This window comes from Artemia sp. Qi Xiang Cuo, chromosome 5, assembly GCF_049724085.1.
Source record: "Artemia sp. Qi Xiang Cuo chromosome 5, ASM4972408v1, whole genome shotgun sequence".
Lineage (NCBI taxonomy): Eukaryota > Metazoa > Arthropoda > Branchiopoda > Anostraca > Artemiidae > Artemia > Artemia sp. Qi Xiang Cuo.
In genome coordinates, this window is record NC_142798.1 from 10,782,452 (window position 1) to 10,800,020 (window position 17,569).

At 35.8% G+C, this 17,569-nt stretch overlaps 1 protein-coding gene across 1 annotated transcript in view; it reads right to left on the reverse strand.

Annotated features, from left to right (window-relative positions):
* Positions 1-17,569, reverse strand: part of LOC148951802 (nitric oxide synthase-interacting protein homolog) — a 59,445-nt gene that overhangs the window by 6,485 nt on the left and 35,391 nt on the right. Inside the window, exons 5-6 of the mRNA XM_089089336.1 lie at positions 15,066-15,184; positions 9,865-10,052 (exon numbers count right to left, since the gene is read on the reverse strand). Coding sequence (XP_088945462.1) covers positions 9,865-10,052; positions 15,066-15,184 — 307 coding nt within the window. The remainder of the gene's footprint in view (positions 1-9,864; positions 10,053-15,065; positions 15,185-17,569) is intronic.

Below are 17,569 nucleotides of genomic sequence, written 5' to 3' on the forward strand. Positions count from 1 at the left end.
TGCCTCTTTGTGTATGACCTGTGACAGATCAGTCCAACTAGCAGATTAGTTTTGGCTTAAACTCCCCAGTTCTTCAACATCTTTAGAAATTACAAAATATTTCAGAGTAAAATTCTCTACTTTACTTAAAAAAACGAAGATCATCTTTCAGTAAAGTAACACTAATGATTAAGGCTTTAGACGCAAAATTTATTCTCGGTCGCACGAACTAAATATGAGATTGTGTAACCAGCAATAATTGCGATGACAACGGGGAATAGTAGGAAATCTGGAGCAATTAACTCGAACTGGAAAATGGTCAATAGCAGATTTTAGGGGTTGATCTTTTTGTTCCTTTCCGGGTCTTCAAGAATCATCGTGCTAAATTTCCAGCATCAATAATTGATCATACTAAAACCCCAATTTTTTTATGAAATACCCTGTTTCGCCGCATTAGTTAGAGCAGGGCTCATTTCTCTTTTCTAAAACGCTTTTATGAGGTTTTAAAAGGGAAGACTAATGATAATGATGGAGTAAAGAGTCTGATGGTGAATGGAAGTGAAATCACTGATAAACAGGAAATGGCTGATGAATTCGGAAAATATTTCACGAACATAGGCGCGAGTATTAAGGAAGACGTAGCTAAAAAGTCTAGAAGACATCTGTTAAAGTCCTTTATTGATAATCGAGGCAAAGGGCACAGTTTTTCGTTCGAGAAGTGCACAGCAAAGGAGATCGAGAGCACAGTGAAAGGACTGAAGTCCAATTCTGCCGGAATAGATGGACTTAATCTTAGGGCTGTAAATGCTATCCTAGTTTATATATTACCTTGTCTAACTGACTTAATAAATCTATCACTCCAGACCGGCGAATTCACTAGTGGTCTTAAACTAGCAAAGGTAATACCATTGTATAAAGGGGGAAGAAACAAGAACTATCGAATTGGCGACCGATATCGTTATTGCCTATTTTTTCTAAAATCTATGAAAAGATAATTCACAGGAGACTTTATGAATATTTGGATAAACTAGGAATATTGTGTGACAGCCAATTTGGATTCCGCAGTAAACATTCTACTAGCCATGCTGTTGATCATCTTCTGGATGTAATCAATGGAACTCTAGAAAAAGGTCTTATTCCTTTAACGATCTTTGTTGACTTCAAAAAAGCCTTCGACACTGTGGATTTTGAGTTGCTGCTGTGTCGCCTATCTAGTCTGGGGTTAAAAGATGTTTGCTTGGATTGGTTTAAATCATACTTGGATGGAAGGTCAACTAAAGTAATGATAGATGACATCGTTAGCGGAGTCTATCCTGTAAAATGTGGAGTTCCTCAGGGCTCAGTCCTTGGTCCATTACTCTTTCTCGTATACATAGATACTCTGAGGTTCTACATGCCTGAAGCAACTGTTACAGCATTTGCAGATGATACTGCTTTGACGATTTCTGCACAGTCACTGGAAGAACTAGTAGATAAAGCAAACCGAACGCTGGAAAACCTTTTTGTGTTTACCTCCTTGAGTTACCTTGCTGTTAATACTTCTAAGACAAATTATATGATTTTTAGTAGGATAGGAAAAATTGTAAATAGTGCTTCCGTAGTATTTGATAATTTGTCGCTTTCACAGGTTTTTGAAAATAAATATTTAGGATTTTATGTTGATAATAATTTGAGTTGGAAGAAGCACATAAATATGATTTCTTCTAAACTTGCACGAGGTCTTGGAGTGATGCGACGTTTGAAACACGTGTTACCCTTAAGTGTTTTAAGAAATATATATCATACTGTTTTTCATCCTTTTATTGTTTATTGTTGCTGTATTTATGCATCTAATTTTACTTCAAATATTAAAAGACTGCAGATTCTTCAGAATAAGGCACTACGAGTACTGGGTGAGTTTGTTCAGTATGAGCATACGCGGGAATCTTTTATTAGTTTTAGAATTTTAAATATTCATCAGATCAAGGACCATCAGGCGGGAGTGTTTACTTACCAAGTGCTTAATAGATTATCTCCAGAATATTTTAGAGATTTTTTTAAGTTTAATTCTGATTATCATCATCATAGGACTAGAGGTCGTGGAAGCTTAGTCTCAGAAGTAAGGAGTACGAGTCGATCTAGTTTTGCAATTAGAAATTATGCGTTAATTTGTTGAATGGTTTCCCGGAGAGCATTAGGGAGTCAGAAAACCAATTTCAGTTTAAAATTAGATTAAAAGAGTTTTTGTTGGGTGGGAATTATTTTATATTTTTTTTTTTTTTATTTATTTTTTTTTTATAATTTAATAATTTTTTTTTTTAATGTTAAATTGTAATTAAGTTGTAAATTAAAATGTTAAAAAAATGTTAAATTGAGTTAATTTGTATTGAATGGTATGAAAAGAGTAGAAAGAGGGAATGAGTTTTGGTTTATGATAAAAGATTGTGTGACGCTGCTCAAGTCACAATAGTGGCTTAATAAAACGTCATACGTTCTTACCATCTCTACGTTTGTTGATAATGTTATTCAAAAAATGTGTTGTAAGTGCCAATTAAGTATGATGTATTATTAGTTGAAAATAAAAGTCAAGTCAAGTCAAGTCTTTTATTTAACTTAGTCTGGGTAGGTTAAAATCTAAATCTTGGAAACAGTATACCGTCCAATTATCGCGGTCCAACTGAACAGAAATTTTTCATGTGTACTGATTTCTAAAGACAATACATGAATTGATTACAATCACGTATCAAAACAAAGAAAAAAAGGATAATAAATGAAAAATAAAATCAAATAGGTGAGAAGAACGAGGATTTTGTCAGCCAGTAGCAAAATATGAAAACGAAAAAACAAGCAAACGTTTCGACAAGGATCTCCGCCAAGTCGTCGTCAGTGCTCAGAAAAAAATAAAAATAAAATCTAACCTTTTGAAATGAACTCTGCAAAAAGAGAAAAGATACTAAATCAAAGAACCAACCAGAAATAAATAAAAGACAATTCACCAATTGGATTGGACAGTATTTTTGCTTTGCAATAGATTTTGCCTGTCTGCGACCTCGATTTTCATCAGATATGCAGACAGGTTGTCTTAAAGTTAACTGGGTGTAAATATTGATTGATTCTTTTAATATTATTATAAATTGGGCTTAAAGAAATATCTCCTGTATCTGTATTTATAGCAAAATTTCTGTTTACATGTTTGCCTCTCTAAAATATTGCTGTAGGCCATTTACAGTAGATATTAAAATTGACTCTTCAGAAAGAACTAAATGATTAGTGTTTTCAAAAATATGGAGGGCCAAAGCAGAATCAAAGTCGTCATTTTTATTTCCAAATCTCAATTGAAGATTTATGAACTGTAATTAATACCCTGTTTATTTAAGCTTTTGCAAGCTAATGCATATATTCTGATTGCTCATTTACATCTAATGGCATTGCTGTTAATTTTCTTTTAAAGAAGTGGAAGGTTTGACTTTTTGATATTACAAAACAACTAATCGGACTAGAAATGTTGGTTTTCAACAGTTAAAAGTCTTTGAATGGTTACATTTCTGATGACAAAATATGAGTCAATTGTAGCCAATTCGATAACTGTAACACCCTATTTATATTAGCTTTGCAAGCTACTACGTTGACTCCGGTTACTCTTTTATTGCCAATGACATGGCTGTTGGTTCTTTTGAGGGAAAGGAAGACGTCGTCTCTTGATATTACATAGTGACTTAATAGATCGGAGATATCTACTGCCATGAAAAACTAAACTAAATTTTACCAAAAGCTAAATTCTTAAAATATATTTTTAAGATTAGGGTAATCAATGCATCTTCAGGTGCATCGTTTTTTTAAGTACTTTCTCTTTTTTAGCTGATTCGTCAGGTGTATTTTCCTTTTATGTGCACCGTAAGGTGCATCGTCTTTTTTAAATGCATCACTTTTTTGATGCATCTTCTTTTTAAGCGCTTCGTCAGGTGCAAGATGCAGCTTTTTCAGGTATATTTTCAGGTGCATCGTTGCGTGCATTGTCTTTTTTAGATGAATCGTCAGGTACATTTCTATTTAAGTGCATCGTCAGGCATTATCGTCTTTTTTAAATGCATCACTTTTTATGATGCATCTTCTTTTTAAGCGCATCGTCAGGTGCAAGATGCAGCTTTTTCAGGTATATTTTCTGGTGCATCGTTGCGTGCATTGTCTTTTTTAGATGAATCGTCAGGTACATTTCTATTTAAGTGCACCGTCAGGTGCATCGTCCTTTTTACTTGCATCACTTTTTTTTATGCATCTTCTTTTTAAGCGCATCGTCAGGTGCAAGATGCAGCTTTTTCAGGTATATTTTCAGGTGCATTGTCTTTTAGATGAATCGTCAGGTACATTTCTATTTAAGTGCACCGTCAGGCATATCGTCTTTTTTAAATGCATCACTTTTTTGATGCATTTTCTTTTTAAGCGCATCGTCAGGTACAAGATGCAGCTTTTTCAGGTGCATCGTTGCGTGCATTGTCTTTTTTAGATGAATCGTCAGGTACATTTCTATTTAAGTGCACCGTCAGGTGCATCGTCTTTTTTAAATTCATCACTTTTTTTGATGCATCTTCTTTTTAAGCGCATCGTCAGCTGCAAGATGCAGCCTTTTCAGGTATATTTTCAGGTACATCGTTGCGTGCATTGTCTTTTTTTAGATGAATCGTCAGGCACATTTCTATTTAAGTGCACCGTCAGACATATCGTCTTTTTTAAATGCATCACTTTTTATGATGCATCTTCTTTTTAAGCGCATCGTCAGGTGCAAGATGCAGCTTTTCAGGTATATTTTCAGTTACATCGTTGAGTGCATTGTCTTTGTTAGATGAATCGTCAGGTACATTTCTATTTAAGTGCACCGTCAGGCATATCGTCTTTTTTGAATGCATCACTTTTTATGATGCATCTTAAGCTTTTTCAGGTATATTTTCGTGTGCATCGTTGCGTGCATTGTCTTTTTCAGATGAATCGTCAGGTACATTTCTATTTAAGTGCACCGTCAGGTGCATCGTCTTTTAAATGCATCACTTTTTTTGATGCATCTTCTTTTTAAGCGCATCGTCAGGTGCAAGATGCAGCTTTTTCAGGTATATTTTCAGGTGCATCGTTGCGTGCATTGTCTTTTTCGAATGAATCGTCAGGTACATTTCTATTTAAGTGCACCGTCAGGTGCATCGTCTTTTTTAAATGCATCACTTTTTTTATGCATCTTCTTTTTAAGCGCATCGTCAGGTGCAAGATGCATCTTTTTCAGGTATATTTTCAGGTGCATCGTTGCGTGCGTTGTCTTTTTTAGATGAATCCTCAGGTACATTTCTATTTAAGTGCACCGTCAGGCATATCATCTTTTTTAAATGCATCACTTTTTATGATGCATCTTCTTTTTAAGCGCATCGTCAGGTACAAGATGCAGCTTTTTCAGGTATATTTTCGGGTGCATCGTTGCGTGCTTTGTCTTTTTTAGATGAATCGTCAGGTACATTTCTATTTAAGTGCACCGTCAGGTGCATCGTCTTTTTTAAATGCATCACTTTTTTTGATGCATCACCTTTTTAAGCGCATCGTCAGCTGCAAGATGCAGCTTTTTCAGGTATATTTTCAGGTGCATCGTTGCGTGCATTGACTTTTTTAGATGAATCGTCAGGTACATTTCTATTTAAGTGCACCGTCAGGCATATCGCCTTTTTTAAATGCATCACTTTTTTGATGCATCTTCTTTTTAAGCGCATCGTCAGGTGCAAGATGCAGCTTTTTCAGGTATATTTTCAGGTGCATGGTTGCGTGCAGTGTCTTTTTTAGATGAATCGTCAGGTACATTTCTATTTAAGTGCACCGTAAGGCATATTGTCTTTTTTAAATGCTTCACTTTTTTGATGCATCTTCTTTTTAAGCGCATCGTCAGGTGCAAGATGCAGCTTTTTCAGGTATATTTTCAGGTGCATCGTTGCGTGCATTGTCTTTTTTAGCTGATTCGTCAGGTGTATTGTGCTTTTACGTGCACCGTCAGGTGCATCGTCTTTTTTAAATGCATCACTTTTTTTATGCATCTTCTTTTTAAGCGCATCGTCAGGTGCAAGATGCAGCTTTTTCAGGTATATTTTCAGGTGCATCGTTGCGAGCATTGTCTTTTTTAGATGAATCGTAAGGTACATTTCTATTTAAGTGCACCGTCAGGTGCATCGTCTTTTTAAATGCATCACTTTTTTTTATGCATCTTCTTTTTAAGCGCATCGTCAGGTGCAAGATGCAGCTTTTTCAGGAATATTTTCAGGTGCATCGTTGCGTGCATTGTCTTTTTTAGCTGATTCGTCAGGTGTATTGTGCTTTTACGTGCACCGTCAGGTGCATCGTCTTTTTTAAATGCATCACTTTTTTTATGCATCTTCTTTTTAAGCGCATCGTCAGGTGCAAGATGCAGCTTTTTCAGGTATATTTTCAGGTGCATCGTTGCGTGCATTGTCTGATTTAGATGAATCGTCAGGTACATTTCTATTTAAGGGCACCGTCAGGCATATCGTATTTTTTAAATACATCACCTTTTTTGATAGGCGGATCGTCTTTTTAACTGCATCTTCAGGAGCACTATGCACCATTTTTAGGTGCATCCTCTTTTTTTAATGCATTGTATATTTTAGGTGAAGCGTTAGGCGCATTTCGATTTACTTGCACTGCCAGGTGCATCATCTTTCTTAAGTGCGTGCTATTTTTAGGTACATCGTCAAGGGCATAGTCTGTTTTTAAGTGCTTCGTCAGCACTTAAAAACATGATTCAAAAGTTATCGGTTGAACATACTGCTTATGAAACAATTCAAAACGTAGCTTTTTATAATGAGAAACAAATTTTTCTAGCTTTAATTGTTTGAAAACTTAGTGAGCAGTCTGTCCCTATTGAATTAACTTAGCACGTTATTTTCAATGGCAATGGATGCAAGCCCACTCAGCCCACTCTACTCAACGTAGATTTTAAGTAAGTTTTTATTAACTTTAACTTGGAGGAACTCCTTTCACCACTCGCAACTGATACTGGAAGCGTCATTAGAATTCTCAGTGCAATAAAAACGTTTGGGAATGTGTCCATATATCCCTGTTTTGTTACATGCAACAAAGCTTGAGATGAGAGCTCTTAATAGCAGCTTTTCTACGAAAAATTTTCACTCCTCAAACGAATTTTTGCCGTTCACATCACAATCTTCTCCTTCTCACCAAATTGTTTGAAGGTATTTAAAGCATTTCTTTAATTCTTCTTTATCAGCAAAATTCTGCCAGCTCTAAATATCGGAGAGATATTGAAAACTTTCACTAAGGCTTTCCATTAGCTGATATCTCTCATTTAATTAGAATATTGTAGTGTCTAGCACAACAAATAAGAAATTACCCTTAAATGAATGTTCTCCAGAACTTATAGTTTCATCTTCCCCCTCATAAGAAAATTGTTTTTTTTTATTGTCCTTCGGCGGACTGTGGTTTCTTTTTCAAACTCAGGAAAATTATCGATTTTTCTGGAAGTTTCTTAGCATCGGTGATCACGTTGTTTACTCCCTTATCAGATCTCATTTGATTAGAAATAACTGCACACTTTTTATTAGATCCTTGAACTTTGCAAATCATTCGTGACTTTTTGCAACGACTTACTCACCATATCTGTTTTGTGCTGGATCTCATGCCATGTTACTAAACAACACAGAAACATGAAGCTTCGTAGTTTCTTAGCAAGTCCCAAGGCGGAGTTCCTACCAAATGCATCGAGTTTCTGGTCTTGAGAAACTTCATATAAGGCATCAAAAACTTCTTCAATATAGTACCTCAAAGGCAACAAGGCCTCAAAGCTACTATCCCACCATGTGTTCCAGAGTGGTTTTATTGTAAGATTTGAAAGGTCACTATACCAAGAAAAACGGTCCATCTGTGAGTAGAACTTGAAAAAAAATTGAAGATTTCTTGAATTGTGCTGACAGTCTTGCAAGCATTGAACTGAGGCATTGCAAGAGAGAGCAGCATCGTTAATTACAGGGTTGAGTGAGTGGTTTCCACATGGTACATAAAAAGCGTGAGGACTTAAATCACAGATCCTCTTCTGAACTCCAACATGCTTTCCTTTCATTGCAGAACCATTATCATATCCCTGGCCTCTCATGTTATTTAAAGGAATGCCTCGTGTTTGCAACTCTTTTACTAATACTTCTGTGAGGCCTTCACCAGAAGAATTGGCAATAGGAACAAAGCCTAAAAAATGTTTTCTGATGAACACATCCTTATCCACTACAATTTTGACGAATATTACCACCAATGTCTTTTGCTGTGTGGCTGACATCGGGAGTGCAGCTTAATGTCACAGAATAATATTTTGTATGCTGCAGCTGCTCCAAAATGTGGTCTTGGATCTTACCATAAATGAATGAACATGCATTTACCTTACGTACTCCATCACTTTTCCATAAACTAAAATGCTTCTTTTCAAACGCAGAAGCTGATTAAGTTGTTTCTAAACTCATTATTTTTAACATTCGCATATTTTTTTACACTTTGTAAACTGCCTATATTTCGTTCAGAAAGGAAATAGTCTGCACAATATGTGTATGTATCGATGTCCTAACGCGTATATAAAGGTATGAGCCATATTTAACTGTTAAATTAACCGTCAAAACTAATTTAAGTTGATAAGTACTAAATGACATTATAGGTTAGAGATTTGTTTGGGTCCAGGCAGATTGTGACGCCACAGTGCCGCAGCGTTTTCCCCCCACTTCCAAAGAAATCATAACTAAACAATTCGGCTGTGACCTCTGCGCTCGCGTAATTATTTCATATTTAAAAAGTAAAGCATTCTTTACTCTATGATTAAACACTTTTATTACATGTCTTGTATGATTAAACTATTTTCTTACAGTTAAATTACAATAAAAACCTGCTTTACAAGAATATGTATCTATACTAGTCGTCCCCCCCCCGCCCACGTGGGTGTAATGTGGTCACCGATCAATTTTGTGTCTGGCATATAATATCTTGTCAATTTTGTGTGAGCTTGTGTGAATCAGAATGGGGTTCAAACCAGAACCAATACACGATAAGAAGGACTTAATGTAAATTTAGTCACCGGCATTATCGAAGTGCTTCATTCGATTTATCATTACACTTTCTTGTCCTACGTAAACACAACTCTCCTTGAGAAATTTGAAATTAGTGCCATAAAATCATTAGCAACTAAAGTACGTTGCACTAAGAGGGATTGTTCAAGTTGTGATTTTTTAAATCACACCGTTCTTTAGGTTATGTAAATTCGTTTTTGGAAGCTCTGCAATTACCTTATCTTTGTCTTGATTAACTCTCTTGATTATCTTTATCTTATTGTCTTGATTTAGTCACATGGCGCCTGATGGCGGTCTCTCCCTCTGACACAGAATGCGCCTCTGACCCCCTTTGCTCAAGACGTCCCCTGTCACTCGGCCCTCTACGCGACCGCTTACCCCAAGAGCCGCCCCTAACCGTCCGATGCATCCTCTGTTTTTTTTTTCTATGTCAAAAGAAAAACAGAAAAATCATGCGTTATTTAGGGATGATATAAAAGCGCTAATGAAACAGATGGTACCATAGTTGACATAATAGCTTCGACTCATAACTAAAGCTATGCATCCCTCGTGTTATTTCTGCATCCCTGAATTAGGTCATTTTCCACATTCTTTTTCTATCATAACTATCATAACTTTAGTTTCTATCAATAACTAAAAATACACTCAATGTGAAACCAAGGAAATGGAGTTGATAAACAGCAGGCTCGGGTCTGCTAATAAGATACAAAATAATAAAAATATTTAATATAATATAATAATAATAATAATATATAGTATGATAAAAATATAATAAGAGCTCAGTAGAAAGAGAAAGTGAACTTACGTTGGTTTTAGTACAGCACAAGGTAGAGAATTACTTAAAATATCGTTAGTAACAGGACACACGTAACGGTTCGTTTTTGATATTAGACTCGTTTTGCTATCGCCATCTTTGATAGGGGTAAATTTAACAGGTATGAGGTCCTTCATCTTCAACGGGTTCCCTGACATAGGACAGTAGACATTCTTATCCTGCAAAAGAAAAGCAAATATTTCCCAAAGTATTCATTGTTATTACCAATTCATCTCACAATTCAAATCGCATTTCTTATTTCCAATTCTTAGCCAAATTGAGTATCAGTATCTAGTATGAGTTTATCACATGCACAGTTGCTAGAGGGCTGAGGGTGTGAAAGCCACCTTTCCAGGGGCGGATCCAGGGAGGAAACTGTCCCCTGAGAAGGTCGAAAGTTGCACAAATTACAGGGGCAGAGAGGGTATAATACCGATGGGGAAGCCCAAGCTTCTTTGGTGTACCCCTCCCCCCAAACCTAAATTCTGCCTCCGCCCCCGCCCCTGTCGAATATTAACTTACCGTTGTTTTAAGTTAATTATTATTTACAATTATTTTTAAACCTAATATCTATCATTTAGTCTGTGATTCTTTTTCTGATTTATACACCAGGGAAAGGCACCTTTTTACCATATAATCCAATTTTGCATTTACCCCTTGTATTTGGTTACAGTTTGAATTTCCCTTTTTTTATCCTATTAAATATTTAAATGATTTACCGTATTTAAAACACTATTATTCTATCTCCTATCAATTGGAGACAGAAACCCATCATAGCTTCAAATTTAAAAATTAAGGGGTGAGAGCGAAATGGTAGAAGGGTTATGGTACGGGATGGTAAGGGAAGGGAAGGGTAAATGGTGGAAGGGGAAGCCCATTCAATATTGATATTGAATGGGATTCAATCTAGAAATAGCAACTGGAGTTGAACCTGGTACAGTTATCGACACTTAGCGGTGTTTGGAATGTCATGAACCCATCAAGTAAGTTATAATGCACAGTTTTAAGTTAAAGTGCACACTATAGTTTAGAGCTCTTACTAGGGTTAAATGTTATTGGGTCCGTAAAATTCGGACATTCTGACTAATTAGTTAAACTAAACAGCACTGGCCTTGATTTTTCCTGAATGCATGTAACCATCAGGCCTCTTATACATTGTATAAGAGGCCTGATGGCCTCTTATACAATGAGATTACAATGTGATTATAATGTGATTTAAAAAAAAAAACAATTTTAGTGTAGTAGGAACATTAGCTTATGTTCAATCATATACATACTTTAGCTTCAAATGCAAAATAGATGGGAATTTAAGATACAGCTCGCTATCATTTTGAAAATATAGCCTGAAGAAGGAACTGGTTTGAGAATCGGGCAAACTTTGATGACTCCAATCCTAGTAAAATCTCCAATTTCCCCGATTCCAATTTTTATCCCTTAATTTATTAATACTATCGCAAAGTGTTTGTAATACATACAGCATACGTCTTAGATGCTAAAAATAATTAAATTTAGGTATCCTTGGCAGCACGTGTTGCATCAACCTTTGGCCGTCATCACCGGCAAAAGTGTTGCGGGCGCAACACTGATTTTGTTTCTTTGCTACCAATTTATTTTCGTATGTAGTTTTTAACCCTTCGTTTGCCCGAAGAAAAATATTGCTTCAAGAAAAATGATGACATAAACGCGCTTAATTTATGCAATTTCTACTTAAAAACAACTTTAATTTCTATTTCCTGGCACCCGATAATTGTTGTTACTTTTAAATTTCCCCAAGCATACAAGTTGCCACAATGCTACCTTTCCCCGAAACATATAAACTAACTCAATCTATATCATTATTTTTAAACACCAACAAGCACAAGCTAGATTTAAGTTACTTAGTCAAAAAAAGAAAAATAAGACTTTGATAGTAAGAAAGATTTGGCTTTTGATAGTAAGAACATTTTGATATTCTTCCTCTTCCAATTTAATCACTTAGTGGAAAAATACAATGAAAAACCTAAAAAAGTTGTCAAACATACAAAAAGAAAAGCAGAGAGAAGAAAATCTGTTGCACCATAAATTCCATCTAAGGAAATTTTGGCTAAAATTCATCACTCAGATCATCAAACGACAAAAATGTAAACATAAAGAATATTAAAAAAAGGATATAAAAAAATATTTAAATAAAAAAAAAAAAATATAAACAAGGATAAAGATCCTCTCAGGGCCGTTTTTGTATGACCAAGCTACTGGTTTGAAGACAGTGAATTTGTCTGTTCAAATATTTTCACGTTCCTATAGGATTTTTAAAGGAAATAGAAATGTCGTAGGAGGGAGAAAAGGATGAAGTTTTGAACTGACTGAGGTTGGAGGAGGATTGTGCAAAGCTGTATTGACCTCAGGTTGTTTGCTGCTGCGATAAGGTGTTAGTAGTAGTAGCAACCAATTTCAGGCGGTACTCCAATCTCGTTAGTCCTAGAGAGGAGAGAGGATATTGTCGTCCTAGAGCAGATATTGTGGCTCTAATGTCAATTGGTCGACCCCACAGGATGGTTGGCCCCCAACCCCCCATTGTACTTCCCGGCTGAAGGGCCAAGAAACGGAGATCAGCACCGCCGGTAGGGACATATAAAAGTCCAATGCCGTATTCTTTACCTTTTTTTTAATGTCAATTAAAGGGTAAAATCGCTTTCTGGACAAATTGTTTTTTTCATTATTTTAAAAGATAAGCTTTTTTAACTTGTTATTATTGTTTTTTTACTATTATTTATTAATATTTATTGTTTATTTTTTACTTTATTATTATTACAAATTATTATTTTAAAGATAAGTACTTAGATATAGATTAATAAAACTTTCAGAGATTTTCAGGATTTGACATTTGAGCGGACTCTTAAAGTTTAATTCAACTGGATACACTACTTTCTAGAAAATATCAAATAACAAAATTTCAAACTTGTCCGCAAAGCGGTGGTTCCACGTGAATCACTAAAAAAAAGTTGTATCCTTTAGGCAATCGACAGGTTTGTTAATTATTCAGAACACATTCAAAAATTTTGATCGGTAAAAACCGGTTTCAGATTTCATAGCCACAAGACTTATTTAGTTTGACAAAATGCATTGGACTTGTATAATTTGGGCTATATATTTGTACATTAGGGGGGGGTCTTGGTAAAGTATTTGGACAGCGTGAAGTTAGAAAACAATTTTTACTTCATAATATGAAGAATAATTGTATCTAACATATTTTGCATGTAGACCCGCTATGCTTTACCCCCCCCCCCTAATGTACAAATATTTAGCCCAAATTATATAAGTCCAATGCATTCTGTCCCCTATCACTTCTCTTGTGGCTATGAAATCGGTTTCCTCAGATCTTACATTCAAATCGGAATTCTTGAGTGTGTTCTGAATAATTAACAAGTACCCATCGAACGTACTAGTAGGATGGGTACTAGTACTAGTATTAGTCCACAAAGCGGTGATTTACCCTCTCTGAATCGCTAAAGAAAACAGTTTGAGTCCCTTAGGCAATCGACAGGTCGTCAAGTTGATGACAATCACCTTATAGACTATTTTCTGGTGTCGTACGACTTTCTGACGTTATTTTTACCCTTTAGAATAAAATACAACAAATTACTGTAGCCACACGGTTACACACACCCTGAAATGACTATGGTTATAAAATGAGCAGGAATAAGCTCAGCATATTTCAGCAGATTTCCAATCCAAAACTGTGGAATACCAGGCAGTGGAGGATGAATCTCCAAAAATGACAACTTTTCTCTCTAATAATGATATTCTTCCTAGTGGAAATATCTACTACTATGAACAACTCACTGCAGCACCAAGCCGTCGGAGGCTACGCACGCTCCTCCTACATCTCACTATTTAAAAGTTTCCTCTTTACACCCCCCCCCCCCCAAGAAGTTTCTATTTCCCTTATGTGCTTTTGATGTGCCTTTGAAGTGCTCTTTAGGACAAAGTCCATCAAAATGATCCATATAAAGAGGGATAGGGGGCAGGGGCGTCCCGAGACTCATTTTATTGGGGGGCGATCTTCGTAAATTTTACCGAATTGCTACCTGATTTATGCCGAATTTTCTGCAGAAATCAAGAATTTTTCTAAATTTCGGCCGATTCTGCAAATTTTACCGAATATCGAAAAAGTTGGGGGGGGGGGGCACACCCTCCCTCCCCCTCGGGACGCCCCTGATAGGGGGATGTATGGAGATAGGACGCGACCCTGCTTAGCTCCTAATTTGATACGAAACCAGAAACTAACCTCCTTTCCTACCTTAACTACCTTAATTTTTTCGAATTATTCATTGTGTCCTTCTAAGTCACTAGTTTTTGGCTACTTTTTGAATTTTTTTTGGTTGCTCAAGAACGACTTTTGAGCAAAGCAGAGTGAATTGGAAGTGGAATTTCGTTCTCTTCAACCACTAGCAAAATTCAAAATTAGAAGTGGCAGAACATGCCATCAGAAGTGGCAGTGGATGAACGAATTGGTTGTTCTCAGGTTGTTGCCCCTTCAAAAATCGAGAGCACCTTTTGGAGCAAACCAGACATTTAACTGGAAATCAAATTTTATTTTCACCAAGCGTTAGTAAAACTCTAAATTAGAAGCAGAACAAAAAATAGAAGGTTATATCTGATGGCGAAAACGCGAGATGGCCGCAGAAAACGGAATTCCAGTATCCAGGACAAGAATGGACATATCTAGGAAAAGATCCAAGACCATAAGCAATTTGAGTCCCTCCGACAAGGATCGGTTACCTCAAGCACCTCAATGAGTTACATTGTATTTTAAATACTGTCCTTTTTAACCATAGAGATAATAAATTTATGCAGAGAATCAAAATACGCTTTTCTAGTGATAGCTCTTTGAGACTCAGGTCACGTATTCCAACTCCAAAAGGTTTCAGGCAATCGACATGACTAATATCAAAAACAGATTAGTATCAATCACTGGAACTGTTTGGTTTAAATAAAGACAGTATGAAGTCCCATGGAGCAGCATTCAATTGGACTACAATCTTTTCTTTAAGTAATTTATTTTTATCGTTTACTTATTCTTTTTATATAACTTTAATCATGTATTGCTCTGTGTAGAACCACATTGGTGCTATGTAGTGCAGCTTGTTTTGTTTAATGTTTTTTCTGCACAAATGCACACTGGCTTAGGTTTAGGAGTAGCCTAAACTTACAGGTTTTGGAATTTTTCTTGGTTTACTATCAGGCGTCTGAGATGGAGCCCAAAATGCAGGCAGTTCCTTTGCTTTCTCCCCTGACATATTGGAAAGACCACTGCCTGAAGCGCTGTCACCTAAAAAAAGAAGACTCTTATGTAGCATTATACTGTATAAACGTTTTCTACTGCACAAGACGTTACGAACACTGCCAATTCAGTGCACAAGACGTTACAAAACCAAAGTGCTTTTCTGGCAAACACACTTTTGATCAGCAATCGCGGCAACAGATTTGTTGATCACATTAACTTCTGCGAGAACACAAATATTTATCATTGTTATTGATTAAATAATTTCTTAGACCACACTGCCTTTCCATTTATACATAAAAAGAAATGAAAATATAGAAAAATGGGAAAAGTGTGGTTCAATGCTTTCTATGGCTATAATGAGAAAAAGGTTGAGATGTCTAGGGCAAGTTTTGCGGATGAAGGATGACAGATAACCGAAGATTGTCCTTTTCGGCCAACAGTCTACAGCTAAACGGAAACCAGGTCGTCCGCGGTTGGGGTGGGAGGATGTCATAAAGAAAGGTTTAAGGAAAATAGAACTTCCTAGGAGGGTGCAAAGAGAGAAGCTTTAAATAGATTGAGATGGAGGAGGAGTGTGCGTAGCTGTGTTGGCCTCATGCGGCTTGGTCGGCGGTGAGTTGTTAGTGGTAGTAATAATAATATTTAAAATTATTATACACGTCATATTGGACATTATTAAAGTTTTATTTTTTATCGTTCATGTTATTGTTTTTTTTTATGTTTTATATAATTCAGTTTATTTTTTCGTTCATAAAGGCTTCTAGGCGTGAAGCCAAAATGTTCAAACTTTTATAATTTTTAGTGAAAAAATATTCTTTTCTTATTTTCCACTGTCTTTTTTGAAATATTATATCCGTTTTTCAATATTCTCCTTTCGTTTTATTTGTACCTATTATTGTTGGAAATAAAAGGTAATATTTTCAAAATTAATTGAACATTGCCTTAGTTTTTTTTTTATTAAACTCATGTTTACTCTGGTAATTTTCACTATTTATAGAGTTGTTTTTACTGTTAGATCGAACTCTGAAAGTTTCAGTTCTATGCAACAAAATTTTTCAAGTTTGCCAAAGTTCAGTACCTTTGAAGGGGAAAGTGGTAGATAATTTAAAATAAATTATATCCCCTTCTGTCTTAATTTAGGCAGAAGATAAAGCTAGTAATAAATATAAAAACCTCCATTGCAAAGTAATTTCTGTTTCTCTACTTAAATTGTAAAAACAAATTCTCTCCACGCTTGTTCTTTTGAAATATCCAGCTTAATTTGGCCACCAAGATTGACAAACAACGATTTCAAACGCGGGTCGTTTTCATCCAAAATGTTGATCGACAAAACCTTTGTCGGTTGCTGGAACGCGATTATTGATTGAAAGTGTCCCACCTGATCTTGTTGTTGAGCAACATGACCTTAAACCGGATCTGTGAATAGCATGAATGCGCAACACAATATGACATACATATTGTCTCTGGTATAATTTCAATTTGGTAATGAGATCCGTGATGATGTTCTCATTTACCAAATTAAGATTATACCAGAGACATTCTGTATTGTGTATTCATGCTATTTGTAGTGATAATGTTGTTGTTTATTAATTAAGATATTTCAGCGATTTTCCGTTTTTTTTTACCTTATCAATTTTTTGGGTGCGCTGAGAAAGCACCGTAAATATCAATCTAAAACATATTTCGCTATCATCCCTCCTCGTCGCCATATTTCGCCGTCACCAATCCCTCCCCGTCCCACACCGAATTTATTTCTTGTGTACATGTCTGTGAAATAATAATGGCAGGGTTGCTTGAGACAAAAATCGAATGTGAATGTCACAATACAGTAACATACAATACAAAAAGTATTCTGATCCGAACGAATCTTTGATTTTTGCTGATTTTGATTTTAATATTAAGAAAGAGGCAGTAGGGGGGAAAATGGGTAGCTACACAACTCAATTCCAAAGCTTTATTAATTTTGAAAGTTCAATAAATATTTCGAAAAAAGAAAGAAAAAAACATTAGAAACACGATAATGGAGTATAATTTTCTGATGCTTTGATTACAACAAAAAATCGGCACACAAACATATTTCAAGACAAAAACTTGCCAATATTGTTCAAAATATCTTTCTCAAATGTCTTTGGAAGCAACTATTTCTTCCACCTCGTTGTCTCCAAAAGGTCAAGACAGGGGTTAAAGGCCAGGCAACCCAGGCAAAATCGCTGCCTGAGTTTTAATCGAGTCCAGGCCCTGAATCCCTTACAATTACTAGTCTTCCGTTTCGGAAAAAATTGCTCCGACTTTTTTCAATATGTTTTCCAAATTCAACTAGCCCGAAAATTCATTTTAGAAGCTTAGCGAGTTCAAAACGCATTAAACCGAAGGAGAAAAAGGTCTCTCCTTTTGAGATCCTCTTTAGTTATCCAACATTAACACTACAAC